Source organism: Amblyomma maculatum, chromosome 11, assembly GCF_055883805.1.
Source record: "Amblyomma maculatum isolate TAMU_Amacu chromosome 11, ASM5588380v1, whole genome shotgun sequence".
Classification (NCBI taxonomy): domain Eukaryota; kingdom Metazoa; phylum Arthropoda; class Arachnida; order Ixodida; family Ixodidae; genus Amblyomma; species Amblyomma maculatum.
The window spans coordinates 17866717-17885749 of record NC_139354.1 but is presented as its reverse complement, the minus strand read 5'-3'; the positions used below and the strand labels follow the sequence as shown (position 1 = coordinate 17885749).

Below are 19033 nucleotides of genomic sequence, written 5' to 3'. Positions count from 1 at the left end.
AATGCTGCGCTGATTAGTTTTACACGAAGAAAGGAACTGGACAAACACTGAGGTTAAGCGCAAGAACTCGAAATAAAGTTAGGAAGTGCTTGAGATTGAGCTAGTTGAGATTGAGCAGTTCCTTTGTTCGTGTAAAACTAATCAGCGCAGCATTTGTGAGAGCATTTATTAGCCCCATTTCACTTTGACGTCGAAACACACGTCCTCTTCCGGTTACGTGACGTCACGTGCGTTTGGACGTCGACATTAGCTCGCTCAACTATTTCGACTTCTGATTGGCTTTTGGCTTTTTTTTGGCTATTGTTAACTGATGATTTCACTGCGACCACACTAACCGCAATCGTGATGACAAGCACTTGGGACAAGCTCTTTCGAACACAAAATTTAACGATTACGCATTAAATAAAGCTATCCTGACAGAGTGTAGTCATTGTAAAATATCTCACTAGGCTTTGTTCTTACAGTATGTCGGCCTCGAGCGCAAGCCCTCCCCCGGTGTACGACAAACAACCCGAGTACGGTACTTTGCTCTTGCTTTTGGTGGTCATCGTCTCCGGTAAGTGGACAGGCACTGCACATTAATCTGGCTTCCTGCGCAATGCCATACGTAGTGTGTCAGCGTTACGCGAAAAGCTAACCACTCCACCTGTATATAGTTCAGAGCATTATTACACTTTAGAAGTACGGTTTCCGCGTGCTATTCGGGCACAGCTTAGCGGTCCGGGAACTTGTGGGAATGGAATAGAGCTACCACCAAGATTTTCTGTGGTACCACACGTTACGTGGGTTTTCTGGCATGGGCTTTGTGCTGACGTAAGCGTCTAAAAGATCTTAATGAATGCAAGACGCTTTAGCGGGCTAGCTACATTAAAAAAAAAGGATTTTCAACAAAATTTATTAACGAAACAGGTGGCCTATCCAAAACGGCAATCCACTGTCCACGGAGACCTAGCCTGAATCAGACAACTACGTTTCAGCTTTCGGAACCACTTACATCTTTCTGCGTTGAGCTTGTGGCAGTTCAAGAGGCACTCTGCTCCATAACCATGCTCCCTACAGCCTACATTGTCATCCGCACTGACGCACTTCAAGCAGTACGTCTGCTCCGACGTGTCAGCCGCTGCCCTAAAATTTGCCAGGACATCCACCAGCTTGCGGCGCGCATCCCACAGTCAATACGCATTGAGTGGGTCCCACGGTATCTGCTGCCTTCCCCAAGTCAAGCTGATTTTGCAACCCGCCTCGTGAACCAAGACGCATCAATCCCACGGCTTCTCGAAGTCGACGACGCTACCCTCCTTTTGTCAAGAAAGGAGCACCTCCGGCGCCGCACACGTGCACTTATCCCTCCGTGTGCGATATCCCTTCCCCGCGGTCTCATCTGTGCAGAGGAGGTTGCGCTTAGGAGGATCCGGGTCGGTGTTGCCCTTACACCAGCTCTAACTAGGACGTGGTCATACTTCCAACACTTATATCCTCGCCCAGGATGCCCGATCTGTAACAACGAAGATGTCGAGGCCGACATCCACCACTTGCTGTGGGACTGCCCAGCACTCGAGCCAACACGAAACCGGCACCTGAGAATAGCTGGCCTTTCAGCAACCAATCCTGCCTCATACGTCACTTGGACGCAGGGACCTCATCATCGCTCACTTCTGGACTTCATAAAATCAGCCAACCTTTTTCCATTCATTTAATCATTTATTCATCCCTCATCTCATAACCTACTGATGCCCTGAGGCAATAAATATCGACTTAAAAAAAAAAAAATCAGGTGGCTTATGACGTCTGAACATAACAAAAAAAAAAAAAAAAACATTATCGGAGAAAAGGCTCGACGTGATGACAACAGTACAACAAAAAATGGATGCATCAATAATTCCAGTAACATAATAAGCTGGGTTCTCGATCGTTTGTCAATAATCAGGTATTAGGGGGGTATTGCCTGAACTTTTCTATTGGCCAAATATTTAGGGGAATTCCTTAAGGTGTGGTTTGTAATAAGGGAGTAATTACTCATTGCATCCACCTAAGTGTAGCCATACGGCTACAAAGGAAAGCTATTTGTAGCCGTATGGCTGCGCTTGGGTGGATGCAATAAGTAATTACTCCCTTATAACTTTTCCATTATTTCGTGTCACCTAAAAAGGGTTCACACAGGCACGAAGCGATTCGCGATGGTTGCGTAAGCATGTCTTGCCAAATCTCATTGCCCTAATTGGGAAAATTGAAATGGATTTATATTCAAGAATGCTCGTTGAAAGTCTCTCAATGTGAGGGGTAGTCTTAACAAAGGTACGTCTTATACACAGAACAATACGCAACCTAAAGGCCAAACGCACATGATGTACCGGACTAGGGTTTGCAAAGGCTCTAGGAAGGCACAATATCTTCTGCCTAGTTTGAAAATTTCACCTAATATTATTTGCATATCCTAGTTTTACTTATAATGAGGGATAGTATTGTTACGGGTAAGCATTCTAGGCGAGTTCGTAAAGTGATCGGGCTGGGAATTTAAGAAAGTTTCTCGCTTGCAGCGGTGTTGCGGATGATGAAGAGACTAGTCAATGTTCCGGTGGTGGCTGTCGTGGTTCTGTTGGGTTTCATCTCCGGTTGGCTGGTGAGCCGGTACGGAGACAAAGAAACCTTCCTCCCCGTCACCGACAGCCACCTGAACGAGCTGCTTCAGTTGTACATGCCGGTGCTGGTGTTCACCGTAGCGCTGAACTTGCGGTACCACCTGTTCTGGCGCTGCTTCTGGCAGTGCGTCGTTCTGGGTGCCCTAGGACTAGGTTGGTGCAATATTCTATATATTTACCCTGCGCGGTAGTTAAACGGCACTGACATTCGACGGCGCTGTCATCGCACCAGATATAATGAAAGTGAAAAGGTAAAAACGTCCTTTCTTTTAAATTCTAGAGCTGGTCGAGAAGTCCGGGTCAGTACTTTTGTAGCAATTCTATTTCGCAATACATTATTTTCGTTATCGCATTCGACTAAGCTTTATTTCACCTTAAATGCTACAAAGCTTTCTTGAAACCTAACAACTTTTGTCACAAAATTGCTGCACTATTTTAGGTTGCGAAATTGGGCGAGTAGGCAGGAATATGTAGTAATTGTTACCATCTCTTTTAGTCTCCCTGAGAAACGGGCTTTCCAAACGAAAACGTTCAGCATTCCCACTGACAAAAACGATGGATAAAACAAGAACATCTCATACCATTGGGGCTTTTGACCAACGAGACTCAGGCGACTGACGGCCAGGCACGCGCCTGTTTTATGCGTTCCTGAAGCTATGTTAGCCAATGTAAGCAGCGCTCCTTAATCATAATTTACAAGCATGGTGCTGAGAACGAGGAGCTGTTTCAATACGTCTATGATGCCTCTAATGTTCAGGATAGTCGTAATCGTGGTCGTAATATTCAGGTGTGTGCTTCCAATAAAAAATAGCGGTAACAGCATGTGTACGTTAAGCGAACGCTTCAGGAATCCTCTGTAGTTTCTCTTCGCAAACCAAGCATCGCTAATGCACGACAGGAGTTCATTGCCACGATGTTTGCAAAATTTCACGTGATGCCCATGTATCAAAGTAAAGGACTCAGATTTCTTTAAACATGTTAGGCTAGTTGACTGGCATGTCCATTGCGGTAATCAGTATAATTAGCGCTGCGTAGAACGCGTGTAGTGCAACGAAAGACATTGCGCAGTGCCACATGCAGTGCCAACATCTGCTGATCGTGAGAAAGCTGGTTTTGTTTTGAAATAAAATTCGATGCTCCATAACTATTAAAGCACTCGTAAGCATAACAGCGTATTCAGCGTGCGCTCAACCACTGAGTGAGAGACGAAGAACACGAGCCGCCAGCCACTTTGCTTTATGATGTTTGCGAACCTTTCTCACCAGTCAGATCGCCTCAACAAAGAGGTAGGAGCACGACTGGGGTGCTTTTTTTTTCCTACACGGTTAGTGAAACGTTGGATCCTGTTTTAACGGGGTATCTGGCATCGGCAGCTGCCGCCGGTGTCGGCATTGCGAGCGATAGACCACAAGTTTGGCTGACAGCTGACGTGGCCGAGAACTAACTGGACTTTGATGCGATTGGGTTCGGGGGCCAAGTCTTCTTAGTAGCATGATCAGGAGGACCAGACATCACACGGGGAGCAGCAGGGAGAGTTGGCAAAGGAAAAAAAAATTATGCGCACTTTTTACATGTTTAATCATGAAAAGGAACTATAACGAGATTAGAGCTGTCCGTGGATACAGTTCCATGCATTAATATAGCATGCTTAATCCCCAGTTGCCTAGTTGGGGAAATTCGTTCAATTGGTCCTGCCCAATCAGCGGGCGCGCGCGGTCAACACAGGCCCGCTCCTACGATGAGCGTCTAGGGTCAGCTCCGCTGTTGGTAATGTCTATGTTGTTCCTGGTTAAGGACATAATTTCGGTACCCGTAGGTCGTTGGCTGAGGTGTCTCGCCACGTGCTCTCGCGAAAGTCGAAACTCTTGACCAGACATTCCGCGGCTAGGGGTGAGAAGGGAAGCTCCCCGTTCGGGGCATAGGCTTGGTTCGCTCTCGGATGGTTGGTGGTCTTTGTAAAGCAGGGAAGAGCTACTCGCTGGAGGGGTTTTTCAATGGCGGAATAAAGATATGAGGAGGGTTGCTTCTCCTGTTCCGGTCCGGCAGGGTAACTTACCTCCGCAGCACGTGGAAATGGAAGGCCCATAATCGTCGCCTTCCTCGATGGCCGCCGCCTCGCTCCTACATTCATCTGCTGGATGCGAATGTGGACCTTGGGTACGACACCAATCATAGCATAGTACGGTTGCCTAACGTTATGTTCGGCAGAAGCTGCGATTTCGGGCCTAGCTCTCTCTTAATATGGGAGGGTGATATCAGCATCAGCCTGTCAGGACCGTTGCATTCACGTTACTCGTAGGTCACGCAGGCAGGTTCGTACGAAATGGGCATTTCGGGGCTTTATATGTGGAATGGTAGCCCACGCTACGGAATCATACACGTAAAGGCGGAGATTAAGTGCCCCCATAATTTTGAAGCGCTCGCGTGTGTACTTTTATGTCGTTTGTACTTATCTTCACAAATAAAGCTCTTTTTGTTGCGTGCCGCATCGGCCACCTTTCTCATATGTGCAGCGGTCAGCTGCGGCCTCTTCGTCCTGTACATGACCTTCATGGTGCCAGCGAGTCAGGACAGCGTGAGTGCTCGGGGCATCGAAGGAGCCGACAGCCGGGACAGCTTCGGTGACAGCTCGGCCACGTCCGCACTCATGGGCTTCCTTGTGTGTTGCCCAGAACCCATGTTCTTCACCGACGTGGCCTTTCTCACTGCCGGTAAGCAAGCAAGCTTGTATTTCGTGGGTTCTTGTGCACTCTGGCATATTCGGTCTTGCAGCTTATTTGCAACGGAAGGGAAGGTACGAGCGCCAGGAGGTGGTTTACATGAATGAAAAGCTTTGACGTGGTCGTGAGCCTGTCCCGCAAGTTCAGAAAACGCCGCCTTGCTCTCGTAGCTTTCATTATGCAGGTAAGGTGTGAGATGATATATGCGTACCATATGATAACTGAGCTCCTTCACGTGTTCAATACACCAGACAAATATATTAATGACCCAATTCCTCATTACCATGAGTGCTAATGGCTTAATGGTGAAATAATGAGGGAATTTTGAGCATACTAATCTCTCCATTCGTATAACCCTTTGGTAATGGCACAACTTTGGGGTAGAGATAGGAAGACAAACATTTATTCATGGTGGTAAATGTGATACCACGTATAACCAGCGTGTTATTAAACATTCTACTTCATTTCCATTATCATCCCGGCCTCGGCGGCCGCTTTTCAATAGAGACGAAAAGCAAGGCGCCCGTGTGCTGTGCGATGTCAGTGCGCGTTAAAGAACCCCAGGTGGTCGAAATTTCCCGAGTCCTCCACTACGGCATCTCTTATAGCCTGAGTTGCTTTGGGGAGTTAAACCCTACAAACCAAACCAAACCAAACCAAACCAAACCATCATTTCCATGATCGGTGATATCTGTTTGATTGGTCTGATTTCGTTAAAGTGTTTTATCGTCCCAAAGCTACTCAGGCTTTGAGAGACGCCATAGTGGAAGGCTTTGGAAATTTCAACCACCTTAGGTTCTTTAACGTGCACTGACATACCACAGCACACGGGCGCCTGCATCGGAAAGCGGTCGTCGCAGCCGGGATTCGATTCCGCATCTCTGGGTACAGTATTCAAGCACCCCAACCACTGCACTACCACGGGGGTTATCTATTAGATGTTAAGCAACTCTGAATGCATATATAGTGAGGGTGACACTATTGCAAGCAAAAGAACGGCATGCTCAAAATTTTCTCTTTTGCATTTATGGGAAAAATTACGCAAAGATGCGCAGTTCCGCATTTATGCACATCAGCAGATATATATTCCCAGAAATTATTTACTAGCTAATTTTTAAACGGCAAGTTATTTATTTCAAAACGTTTTTGTTCCGCATTCGCAATATTGCGCGAGAGCACCGAAAGACTCTACTCGGGAGTATCATAGCTTTTGGTTATTGGTTGTCAAAAGCCAACCCATTGTTTTTTGACAGTCTTGATTAACCGGTGCGAACGAAGGATATGTCTTTGTTTAAAAGATATTCAGACCCTTACAGTAGGCCCAATATCGTCCTTTGCATCGAAAAATTAACCCATTTCTATCAATGTATTCGTACCGTATTACACAATTGTCTGAAATAAACGGGATGACCAATAAAACTGGACTTCAGACTACGAATGGTAAAGCCCACTTTCTTTACCTTCAGTTATGAATGCGCCACCAAACTCTAATCTGAGTTACATTAGGTATTACCTTTTCACTCAGCATAAGTAGTGCATCGTCCAATGAGATGGCCAGGTCACATTTTCATGATCTGTAGAGGATCTTCCTCTCTGAGCCAAACTGCGAAGAAAAGCTGAATAAAATAAGTAAGCTCATTTATCACAATTACTCATAATATAATCTAACGTGCCCATAATCAAGTCATGCTCAGTGCACTACACTGGAATCATCTTCCGTGAAGGCACAAAGCCAATGACGCGTGCTGGAGATATGAATGAGCACTGTGGTGTATTTAATCAAAAAAATTGTGTTGTAAGTATACACTCTGTTTTTTTCATTTGCTGAAGGAAATATTTCAGAACAAGACGGAAACGTGTGGTATGTTTCGTTTTCTTATTGTTTGCAGCAAAGTCCCAGATCCTGGAAACACTGGTCATGGGCGAGGCTTTGGTGGGACTATCCTTCTTCTGGTTCGTCTACAAAGCCGTGGCCATTTTCAAAGAGTTCAGCTTTTACAGTAAGATATACTCACGTCATCCGAGATAATGAGACTGAAAAGGCAACGGTCCTCACTATAAGAATTAAACAGGCAGCGTAGACATTCAGAAAAAATTGCGTAAACATCGGATGCGGGTTAGTGCTGTAGCGTGAGGTTTATGCGACGACAGGCGTGTGTGGGTTAGAGAGACTGTGATACATATGGGAATTTGTTTTTTAGTATTTCTTCAAGTTTTTTGAATAAGGGTCGGAATACGGTTAAATGGTGGAGTTTCAGGTAAACAGAAATAAAATTGAGGGTAGGCAATTATTACACGAGCAATCCACTGAACATTAAGCAGAAATTAATACTTAAATATCCCCATAAATATTTACTTTCAGCCCATGTACAGGCGATCTTTACGGCTGCGCGATTTTTGACATCTAGATCATATGCTTAAGCGTAGAACAAACGATCGCCCTTGGCCCACTCTAACGCACGCGACGGGTTTTGCGCAAATCCGGAGAAATCCTTATTCCTGTCCTTCCATGAGATGCCCAAATTTTCCAATAATAAACTGGAAGGATGCTGCGCTTCGCTATAGACGTTATGTATAGACGCGAGCTTGTTGTTTCTGCGGAAGCACTCGTAAAAAATCCACCAAATGGTTTCGCGCGCTGTCGTTCCTTGTTAGACGAGTGCGCGACCCTACCGCAGCACGGCGTAGATTTCGTGCCAGTATGGTTGCATTCCCTCAATCCATGAAGCTGCGTAGAGTACCTCCAGATGCACATGACCTGACCTGATGCCATCTAACGACACAGAGTTCGCGCTCTCCGTGTTCACCACGCTGGGACTGGGCCCGTTCTTCGGCAAGCTCGTGGGTCACCTGCTGGCGTACCTGCTGATCACGCTCTCCCAGGACGTGTCCATAACGTACCTGGTGTCCCTGTGCGCCGTATTCTTGACTTTTCTGCTGGCAGAGCACACCTTCCTGGGCAGCGGTGTTACCTCCATCATCGCCCTCGCCCTCACCGCCAGCGCACACAGCGCGTCGACAGTAATGGACCCGGTGGTGCTGCGCAAGTGAGACTCTGATCTCGTGATTCGCGTGTGGGGGACAGCAGCATGATTTTAGGCCTTTCAAAGTTGCCCAACGCATTTGAACTCAGTGCAAGTGGAACGAAAGAGCGAACTACGCTAGCGTTGTTATGGTGGCAGGTCTTCAGAGGCCTGCTTCCACGCGATTCAGGGTAGAATGAGAGAAAGAAAATGACTACGCAGTATTATAGAGGCGCAGAACAAGGGTTGAGGGGGAGCCTCACTTCTCAAGCCGAGCCAAAGTTTCCACGAGGGAATTTGTCTTCGTCTGAGGGGCTTGTCTCCTAGACAAAGACAAGCCCCCTTGTCGAAACATTGGCTTAGCTTACAAACTTATGTTTCCCCTCAACCCTTGTCCAGTGCTCTTTCATATGGTTTACTATGAATAGTACTATGTTTCACTCGTTCGGTTGAAGTGCCCGGGGCTTTATGTTATTTACCCTTTCTCAATCATTGCCAGCTCTAACGACCTTATGTCTACTTTATGGTTTGCGCGCTTAATTTAGAATGTCCTGACTCCATGCTAGTAAAAGACCCCCCCCCCCCCCCCCCCAGCATCTGTATCGCTACTTCCCCTTGAGGTCGAGTGAATATTGCCTTAAACAGAACGGAAGGGACGGCTTTCGGTCGCTGTTTCGGAACTTCTCACCTTTTTACACCGGCATTAGACGAAGATGAGGTATGGGCAGCGGACATGAACGTGGCATTTCCTTTGCATCAGGTTCTGGACCCTCTTCAGGTACACCTACAATACGGTTATCATGTTCCTCGCTGCATTCAAGGTTGGCCGCGATGCTGTCGAGTATCTGTCCGCGGACGACATCATTCTGTTGGGCCACACCTATGCCGCTAAGATCATAGTGAGGTAAGTGAAGTAGTTTCGCAGTAGTCGACGTCTATGAGACTCCGCCTGGTATTACTGTAACCGTTATAATAAAGCCGTCTTTGTGCGCTGGTTGGTCAGTGATTATATGAGATTTGATATGAAACTGAAGACAACGCCGTCAGCTATGGATCGAAAAAACAGCTTTGGATAACAAAAGAAATGGCAAGCAATGCCCGTGAAAAGAAGCTATAAATATATATATATATATATATATATATATATATATATATATATATATATAGCTAGGCTACTAAGGGCAGTTAATCATATCCGAAGTTATCACTCGTTTGCTCTTTACGCCTTCGGTTTCGCTAAATTCCTTATCCCTGAAGAAGATGACGGGAAGTTGTGACTGTCCTTTCTTTTAATTAATGGGTAACGGCGGCGCTAGAAGCAGCAGATTTTGGAGTATTGCTCACACGTGCCTATCGTTCGAAGCGTTACCATTTCGGGCAAGGCTATCTGTAAAGCAATAATTCATGCATTTAGATCTATTAAAGTTGGAGGTGAGATAACTTCTGTATATTAACGAAAACAAATAAATTAATTTTTCCGCTTTGCATTTAGGGGAAAATAAACAGTTCAAAGTTCTAGACAACTCATTGTGTTTGTGCGCATGTGCCCGTGTCAATTGTCTCTATCGCTATGACACACAGCGTGCAGAGCTGGCATCGGCATTTATGAATTTCCGCAAAGTTCAATGTCAGCACGCTGAAGAAATCAGGGTGCAAAAGTTGGTAAATTGCAAGAAACCGACGTGCACACTTGAAATCTAGCTGATTTGGGGCCAGTGCGCAATCACCAACATTTCCTTATTTATGGTCGGAGACGAAACAAAATGCTCGGAGGTTTTACTTTGAAGAGCGCAGAGAATGAATACGTCATGGTCATTTTGAACGCCAAAATTGATTCCCGATAATTGAAACACTATTGTGCTTATCGAAATAAGCATTCTATGAGACCCACGCCCACCAATGCCCAGCAAACGATTTGTGCACACTGATTGAAATTGATCAAAAGGTTTACTAACTCATGTGCGATTGCTCCACCTATATTATTTCTAGACCCGATAAAAAAAAAAAAAAGCTAGTGATAAAGGAACATGGGGACACTCGAGCAAGAACGCTCATTTCGACATCCGGTTTTTAATGGCGAGCATCATGAAGTGTTATTAAGTTGATGAGTTTTGATTAATAAGCGTCATTGGAAGTCTGAGATCTCTCTGGTCTTTCACAAGCCAGCTTCCAATGCAGACATACTGAAAGTAGTTTCTCTTAATGCTTATTTCAAAGCGACAGGTAAGTATGTGCCCAGCGTACAAGTGTTGAGAGAGGTATCACTCACAGGTGCCATATATTTGACATACACAGCCACCGCCTGGTTCAAAAACTGTCCTGCGGCTCATCACGCCTACCCACTGCTGATTGTTGACAAATAGAATTACATTTTTACCGCGGAGAATAGCGGTTATCATCTTTCTTACACACCACGTTTCACAATCGCAGATAATATTTAAGGCAATATAGTAGCTCGCGTCAAAATAACGCAACGGATCCTTGAAACTCACTGTTCCACGCGCAGGGGTTTTATGGTGCTCCTTCTCTATCCCGCACTCTGCACAACGGGCTACGACCTCAACTGGCGCCAATGCGTGGCGCTTGTTTGGATCAACTTCAAAAGCGCAGTCATTGTTGGATTCTCACTCTCTTCGTGGGTGTCCAATATCAATGTCAGCGTCGCGCTGAGGGTAAGTTTTTTACAAGCTGTTTTTGAAGTTACTGGCTCGGTGGAATGCCTCCTATCGCTAGTTGCAACATAGAGTAAGGAAATTTATTGTGAAAAGGTGATGGCAGTGAAAAAAGCGCAAATATATCGTCTAGAAGGATCTTACACCTTCATTCTTGTGGCAACTGGCGCAGGATTTCTTCATCCAGCATCGTCATATGGGGCACTGATTCCCCAGTTACACCTTGCGCAACAACATAGAGATCTCAAATTAGCTATAGGCTAGTGCAGGCAATCACGAAAAGTAGCATGTGTGTAGGCCTTTTGTTGTTAGGAATGTCAGGGGCATTATCGTAGACCATTTTTTGTAACTGCTTCGTCTTTGGTACCCTATTTACCTTCATGTGCAGGACGACGCCATACGCCTGGGTCTGGTGTTTCTTGTGCAGTCCATCAACACACTGTCCCTTCCCCGACTAATGTGGGCCCTGGGTATGTAGTCATATTTAAGCGGCTTTCAGGTGCGAAAAGAATCACGGAATAGGGCATTCTTGTAGTTCTTAACAAGGAAGTAATATTAATTTTTTTTTGTCGCCCTACGAGGGACTCGCATAGAGTGTATTTTTCAGACGGCTTTTGTTTATATTTGAAGGTAGTCTAACTGCGAGGGTTTGACTTTATAAGTGTTAATTGTACCTAATGTTGTGTCATGGGGGAGTGCAGGATATATGGTAACGCGTTTATTATCTCGGCGATTTAGTGGTAGCTTATTTAGTTATGCTGTGCATTCGGCAGTTCTAGTATAATTGTTGTGGCGTCTCTTGGGTAGGACCCTACGTAGGTCTCAAGGATAGTGTTAGACAGGCCCGACAATACCGGAATGGTGAGGGAACGTTCATCATCTTTAGCGGCTTCGTTCTGGCCCGGATACTAGAATGCCTGAAGTGAAAGGGGAGGATTCGATGTGGAAGTACAACCCTACTTCTTCGCATGGTAAAATATAATTCTGCGTATATACACGCGAAAAAATATACGCTTGCATTATAGAGTTTCATTATACACCTGCCATCGAAGCAATCACAAGATCGGTGCTACAGTGCAGGGAATGTTGAACATTTTTCCTGTGTACTGTGAAATGTCAGTATACACTGAAAAACACCATGTGGCCGTCCATCATAGCCTGATCTCCCTGGGACGTTATACTCAGTCACCCAAAGGAAATCTTTCGCAGACGTATTATTAGGAAAGCTTCCCCTTACATTTGCATGTGGGTTCTTGTAATATGCTGCATATGAAGGGTCAAAGCGACAGTTTTTGTGCGCTATACGAGCACTAATAAGAAAGCTAGCCCCCCATGAATTTTTGAAAAAAAAAAGAGAGTCATTTGCCGTGTAATCACACTACGGGATGCGCATAGAAGTCTCTATGGAATGCGCGTTCGTTTTATGGAAACGCGTGCCGCAGGCTTGGTGCAGATGTCCGAAGCCGAAAAGGCTAACATGAACATCGTGGTGACAGCCCTGCGCAACACGGCGAAGCAATCGACGAGCAAGCAACGTCGCGAAAAGAATTTCAGCGGTGCCGACTGGAAGTGGGTCCAGGTGCACACGTTCATCGAGAACCCGTACGCCGATATAGCGTCGAGCTCAGAATGCGGCGGCCCTCTCGGAATGCGGGCGGTTCAGCGACGGGAGGACAGCGTTGTCGAGGCCAAGCACAACGCCAATAGGAACATCCTCCGCTTGCAGAAGGTGAACTACGCAATTTATTTAATTCACCTGGTTGTTTAATTATCATCACTGCCTCCCCTGTAATCTGGAATAGATATCAGAAAGAAACTGGCTTATTACCGGCGCAGCACATTTGAACACGACGTGGACGCCACCCAGAAGCACGGAGATGAACGCAGGCTGATTAACCCACGCACAGGGGCGGGCCGCAATTCGAAGACACTGTTGGAAATACGGGTTTCATGCAGACAGCCCTGCTGGCCTGATTCAGCGTTCGTGTTGATTGCTGCCTCAGGAACAGTTGTGGCCGCGCAGTGCTAATCCGCTGAGCATGGTAGCAATAGCAGCCCTGACTTTAAATCGCATCGCGCTCAAGGGCGCCTCATTTCTGCTTCGGCGCGTATCTGACTTCAGTGCGAATTTGAGGTGTCCGCCCAGATATAGATATCTTTGTGCCTTTATGCCTTGCGCTATGGAACAGCGCTGTTTGAAGACTCTTTCGACGCATGCGCTGCTAAGGCAGTAATTTATCGTGTCCACTGGGAAGTGTGTAAGGCCGTAGTGCACCCTGTGGGGATGGCGCTGAAACCATTGTTCTGAACTCGTCTGACTGAATCTCTTTCTATGCCCGGATGATCCCGTTTCGTTGCCCGGATGACGGAAAATTCGTGCTCGGCTGCTGGCTGTTTGTTCTAGCTTGCCATACCATCAGGGTCGATGGTAAGAGGTGCTGAAATGATTTCATTCTTAATATGGTGGCCTGGGCTCATAGCAGCGCTCAGCTAAGCTTGTGCTTTAAGCGCTTGCCGTATGGGACCTTTTTTAAAAATAAGCCCTGATCTGATATTCAACTTTCAGTGCGTTCGTCATCTTTTCGGGGCTTTGTTTTTGGCTTTGTACAGCATACAATGTTGGGCGCACCCTGTAGGGCTTTGTGACTAGCCTTCATGCAGAGATGCGCCTTCGCGCACAGCCTGCGTCGAGCTGCTCGTCACACGCCTAGCCTGGAGCTAGTTTTAATTAACGTGGCACGTGCGGCCCGAACCTTCCACTGAAGTTAGGTTCTCTTCACATCGGTCATTTGAGGCCCAAGTCGATTTCACATGAGCGAATCACAGACACGAAGGTGATGGACAATCACATGCGGAAACAGAGGAACATAAATTTATATATCACTGTGATAAGAATTCAGAAACATGTATACATGTGAGTAGCCAGCGACTTCTCTTCAAATAACATAACTGGCTTAACACTAAAGATCATGCTGCACAGGCTAATAAAATTCGAAACTCAGGTCCACTGCTCTATCATCGCGGCTTCTCAAAAGCTGGCGCCGCCTACTTTTTCAGACGAAGCCTGCATGGGTATCAGTGGTTGTTCACAAGGGAACAAACTCTGAAAGCGCACTTGTGCTTTCACTCGCGCTTTTCTCCCTTCTCTTACGGCGAGGTTCAGGTGTTCGCTGCGAAGTGTGACAGATGCTGCGTCTTTGCTTTCGCAAGTGCCTTCTCGTCAGGGTCAAAAAGACAGAAGGAGGCTGAGACACTGCGTTCGATTGCGGGCGCTGATGACCATGCCTTCCCCTCCATTCCAGGATCGTTCCTTTCTTTGTCGGCAGCGGAATCGCCAATGGCAGCGTGCGCTACAAAGTGGCCTTACACGTCATTTTCCTTATTCACTGCCAGCACCAGGACAGAGTTGTAAAGCACGTGATAGTGCGCAATAGGGTCGTGTGACTTGCATACTGATGTTATTCAGGTGGGCCTTTGAGTAGACGCTTTTGTGGGAATAAAGCGGATACAGTACGGGCGCGTTTTATTTTCCACCCAGGGTAAGGCCAAATGGTAGTTGTTATTTTATGGCAGTGTGGAGTGGCTGTCAGCCTGGGCTCAGAGAACTCAGTCCACACATTCATACCAACAGCTTTGAAGATGGTGTTGTACTGAAAAGCCGTGTTCGTGGTTTCAGCAGCGTCTCGGGGCTTAAACAATTGTAAATGTGAAGCAAAACTATCCTAGGAAATGACCGGAAAGCCTGTGAGATGCAATTGAAGTGTAGACAGCTGCAAGTATTGGTGTTCTGTCAGAGCAACAAAGGAAAAGCCTATCGTCGCCTCAGTGGATGTAGGAAATCTCATTTGATAATAGGAATTGTGCAAGGGGGAAAATTTACGCATTACAGATGTTGTGTGTCTGATTGTCCAGGTGTGTTACAACAAGCAGTATGAAGACGGCATGATACACAAGAGAACGAAGACAACTATTCTTGCGGCACTTCAGTACCCGTTAGAAAGAGAACTGTAAGTGTGGTGTCTTCAGCTGGAGCTATCGTTGCGCCTTCACTAAAAGGAGTTACGGAAAGTGCGCATTTATGTATGACGTGAAGTGTCTAGTGGGTAGCGTGCCTTTTTTGTGAAAGCTAAGTCAGTTCTCATGAACGCTTATTATAGGTATAGAAAAGAAAAGCCCATTTTTACAAGTTGTCAGCCTAAGTAACCAGGAACGCACGTATAATGACGAAGAGAAGGAACTAGTCTAGTGGGCTGTGCCCGTTCGGGCCAAAGTGCAGTTTCGAAAGACTCTCGTAGCATGCAAAGGTGTTTTGCCGTCTTAGAGGGACACAGCGCGTTACACGGAGCTTCTCCCAAGCTCACTCCCATGACGAAAGTCAAATGCCAGGCCGGGGGACGCTTGCGTGTGCCGATGTTTACTGGTGGGTGACCGGCGGTGGTTTTCGAACCAACCATCTCTTGCAGCGGAGACAGGTGCCCTAAACTCTAGGCCAAGGTTAAATTTCTCCAGCTCACTCGGTGTTGTTGCTTGCTGTGCTTTGTGATGAGCGTAAAGGCTTATGGTAAGCATGACACGTGATGCGTGCTCACAACAAGCATGTCGTAGCATGATTCATCGCTATTAAAGCGACAGCTTTTAATGGCTTATGCTCGCGGATTGTGTCCGTCCGTCCGTTCGTAACGCTTTCGTTACGTGGGACGCGGATGGCAGTTGAAATGGCCGAGCACTAACTGGACATAGAGCTTCCTGACATCACGCTTGGCAGGAGCTGCCAACTCAGGCCTCTTCTTTCATATGGGAGGGTAATATCAGAATCAGCCTGCCAAGACCCTTGCATTCAAGTTATCCCTAGGCCACGCAGGAACGTTCATACAGCGGGGTTAAAGCGACGCTTTATATGTTAGCTGGTAGCTTACGCTATCGCTTCATCACGAAGCTGGGTGTGAAAACAGAGGAAAAGGTGCCGTAGTGTAGGGCTTCGAACCACCACGCGGTAGAGGCTTTCGCCCCATCGCAGTTTAGTGATCTAAAGTGCCCTCTACAATTTTTAAATTTTTTGACGATTAATTCAGGGTGACCAGCTATTTAACATAATAGTTTGTATGAGTCATAGGACCACTCATAACTTTTAGTCGCATATATACCAAAATAAAACCACTAAAATACAGAATTTACGTCATCTAACCGGAAACTAGGGCATATAAACAGAAAGTAACGTCACTAATTCGGGAGTAACGTCATCATGAAGGCGTGCCCTTCAACAATCCCATTGGGTCCTTGTGCCGTTGTAAACCGGGCTATAGGCGCTGAGGCTTATGCCTTTTTTTTTTTGCATTCTGAAAGCATTCGCCCTTTTAGGAAGGCAGCAATCACGCAGTTTTTAGTCATGTGCTGAGTCAAGCAATATTTTGTATTATAGCGACAACTTATATTCATTAACGCCCAGTTGTCTAGTACGTGCTGTACCTTTAAGCTTTATTTTTCATAACGCAGGGAATCGATCTATTAAGAGGGGCAGGTGTAAGATTTAAAATGAAGATAATGTTTCCTTTCAGTGATCCACCGTTGACTTACATTGTCGCACAGGGCTGTTGACAATTTCTGTAATTTATTATAGACGAAGTACCGCTTCTTTTTGGGGCAACTGTAGTCACTTTCAAGAAGTTCCTGATTGCAGACATTTAGTATGGCAGCTATGTTAACAAAGATTTAGATTTAGATTGATATAATTTAGCATCATACGTGTAATACGTGTAACTGAGACACCTGGACGACGATTTCTTTCGTTTCCCATGCCTTCACCTTACGGAGTCGATTATAGAATCTTATAGAAGAGGCAAAGCCAGTTTCGAGTTGCAATCACTTTAACCTTATCCTGGCGTACATCCATTTTGCACTTTTGCTTTCCGAAAGACTTTGTTTTTCCAGCATTTTAATGCAGTAAAGACGTTTGCATCATGCCCAGGTACCTGAATATTGACATGATGACGCAGTACATCACGGTGCCTACGTGGATCTATTCCGTGGTGAGCAGGACTCGTATTTTTCTTATGACCGCACGATTAATTCAAAAGACTGGAAACGGCTCTCTTCTGCTCTCCTATCGCGGAAACAAAAAAAAAATATGCTTTTTATGCTTATTAATGAAGTACTTGTTCCAAAATGCAAATTTTTTACTCAGTGTTTAATCAAATCACACTGGCGGAACCTCAAATAAGATGAATACGTGGTTGCGTCAAGAGCTACGGAAAGTGCGTTTTGCAAAATCTTTCCCCTTTGTCTTATATCAAGCAGCGTATAAACTAACTTTCTGTTTTGTTTCAGACCTATTTTGAGCTCCTTTTTTGTATTTTTATTTCTTGTCCTTTAAAGTGTTCAGCCGTCGCTGACATATATGCCTCACTTTGAAAAGCGCAGTCTATGTTTTTGAAGAAAGTAAAACGAAATGGGGACAAGGTAGAGCAAAGCGGGAGAATCAATCTATACCGCGCAGAGCTTGTCTTTCTTAATCATCGGTGTTCGTCTTTTCAGCATTTTTTGCCGCTTTCTATATTATTAACTCTCTTGGCCTCCTGCCAGTTTTACTGCTTAGTTTTGGAAAGTTTAGGATCTTTTATTTCTTCGGTCGCATTGCTCTATGCCGTTATTCGAATCTCCGACATTGCACCTTCTAGAAGAACATCCTTCAGAAGTTCGCCGGCCCAGAGGTCGTCGAGAAGCGCAGCACGGGGCGCATCAGTGCCCGCACCGACGACACCGACACCACTGTGCTAGAGCTGGACATTCTTTCTAGCTCCATCACGCAGGTGAGCTTGCTTGGCATCCACCGCTAGGTAATCAATCAGGCCGCTAACCCTAATTTTTTTAAAGGAACAACAGGGCATGTTCACTCATAACTGACGCACTCTCGTTTTGTGTAGTGTTTTTGTTTTTGAAGCAGGCAGCCAGAGGAGGAAGTTTCATTCATAAGCAGCTTCTACTTCACCTACCTTAACTATACAGGGGTCTCATTAATCCACGCTAATGTGGAAGGATAAAATTGATTGCTGATCAGTTGGAATTTTTGGGGAGGAGTGCGAAGGGGGGGGGGGGGGGGGGATTCCCAACGAAAGCTGTCGAGGGAGAGTTATGCAGAGTGTCGTCCTGCTTTCTGTAATCTGCAGTGTCCTTTAGGAGACCTTAATTACAAACAAATTAAACTTATCAATTAAATTTGTTCAGAGAAGATACTCACTTAAATTACATAAATATTGCAACTAAACACACACAAACTGCCTGCCATGGTTAGCAGGCGAGAATTGAGTTGAGGTAACTTTCCTCTCCCGTTTCGGCGAAATGGGGAGAAACCGGGAAGCTGCTGCCACGAAAACATCCCAGGGAATAGCTACAACAGACGATGGAAGCTACGACGGGGGCGGGGTGATGCGGAGTCAGTCCAGTCGCTATACCGTGAAAAAGATACGCACTTCAGCATGACGACAAGGAATAAAGGAAGGATATAAAGATAAAAGAGCGCGATGTGATTTCAACTCACTTTCGCCGTAACAAAGGTCTCGTTGTCTTTGCACGAATAAATTAGTGTTCGTGAAAAATTTGTGAGCATAAATGGCGACAGCGCTCACTGATTGGTGAGCTAAGACAGCCACGCTATTTCTACAATCTTTTTCTTTGACCGCCTAACCTATTTCAGTTTTGGTTTGATTCTTATTCTGATTCTATTGTCTTTTACTCATCAGCGGTGAGGGCGCTGGATTGCTGAACCTAAGGAATCGAGGTCGAATCCTGTCACGGCAGTCGCTTGTCGAGAGAGGCGAATAGCAACGTACCCGTGTTCTGTGTGATGTCAGAGAAAGTTAAATAACCTTATGGTTTTAAAATTTTCGGAACCCTCCACTGCGGCCTCCGTCAAGCCTGACTCGAATCAAATGGGGTCTAAGGTTCTGCGTATCCGATTGTGTTTCAATTTTGATTCTAGTTTG

General features: G+C 45.8%; 1 protein-coding gene across 1 annotated transcript; it reads left to right on the top strand.

Moving 5' to 3' along the window:
• The first annotated feature begins 465 nt into the window (after positions 1-465).
• On the top strand, positions 466-18796 carry LOC146172952 (sperm-specific sodium:proton exchanger-like). Its single transcript, XM_084585088.1, has 11 exons — positions 466-556; positions 2538-2792; positions 5153-5350; positions 7249-7359; positions 8145-8406; positions 9143-9286; positions 10889-11054; positions 11443-11524; positions 12497-12783; positions 17729-17860; positions 18791-18796. The coding sequence occupies exons 1-11, from the start codon at positions 466-468 to the stop codon at positions 18794-18796; spliced, it is 1734 nt and encodes a 577-aa protein (XP_084441214.1).
• The last annotated feature ends 237 nt before the right edge of the window (positions 18797-19033 follow it).

Excerpts from the sequence above, each read along its gene's own strand:
- LOC146172952 (XM_084585088.1), top strand. The coding sequence starts at position 466 with ATGTCGGCCTCGAGCGCAAGCCCTCCCCCGGTGTACGACAAACAACCC. Across the intron at positions 5,351-7,248 it reads CGTGGCCTTTCTCACTGCCG|CAAAGTCCCAGATCCTGGAA; the intron begins GTAAGCAAGCAA and ends TATTGTTTGCAG. Across the intron at positions 11,525-12,496 it reads CCGACTAATGTGGGCCCTGG|GCTTGGTGCAGATGTCCGAA; the intron begins GTATGTAGTCAT and ends CGCGTGCCGCAG.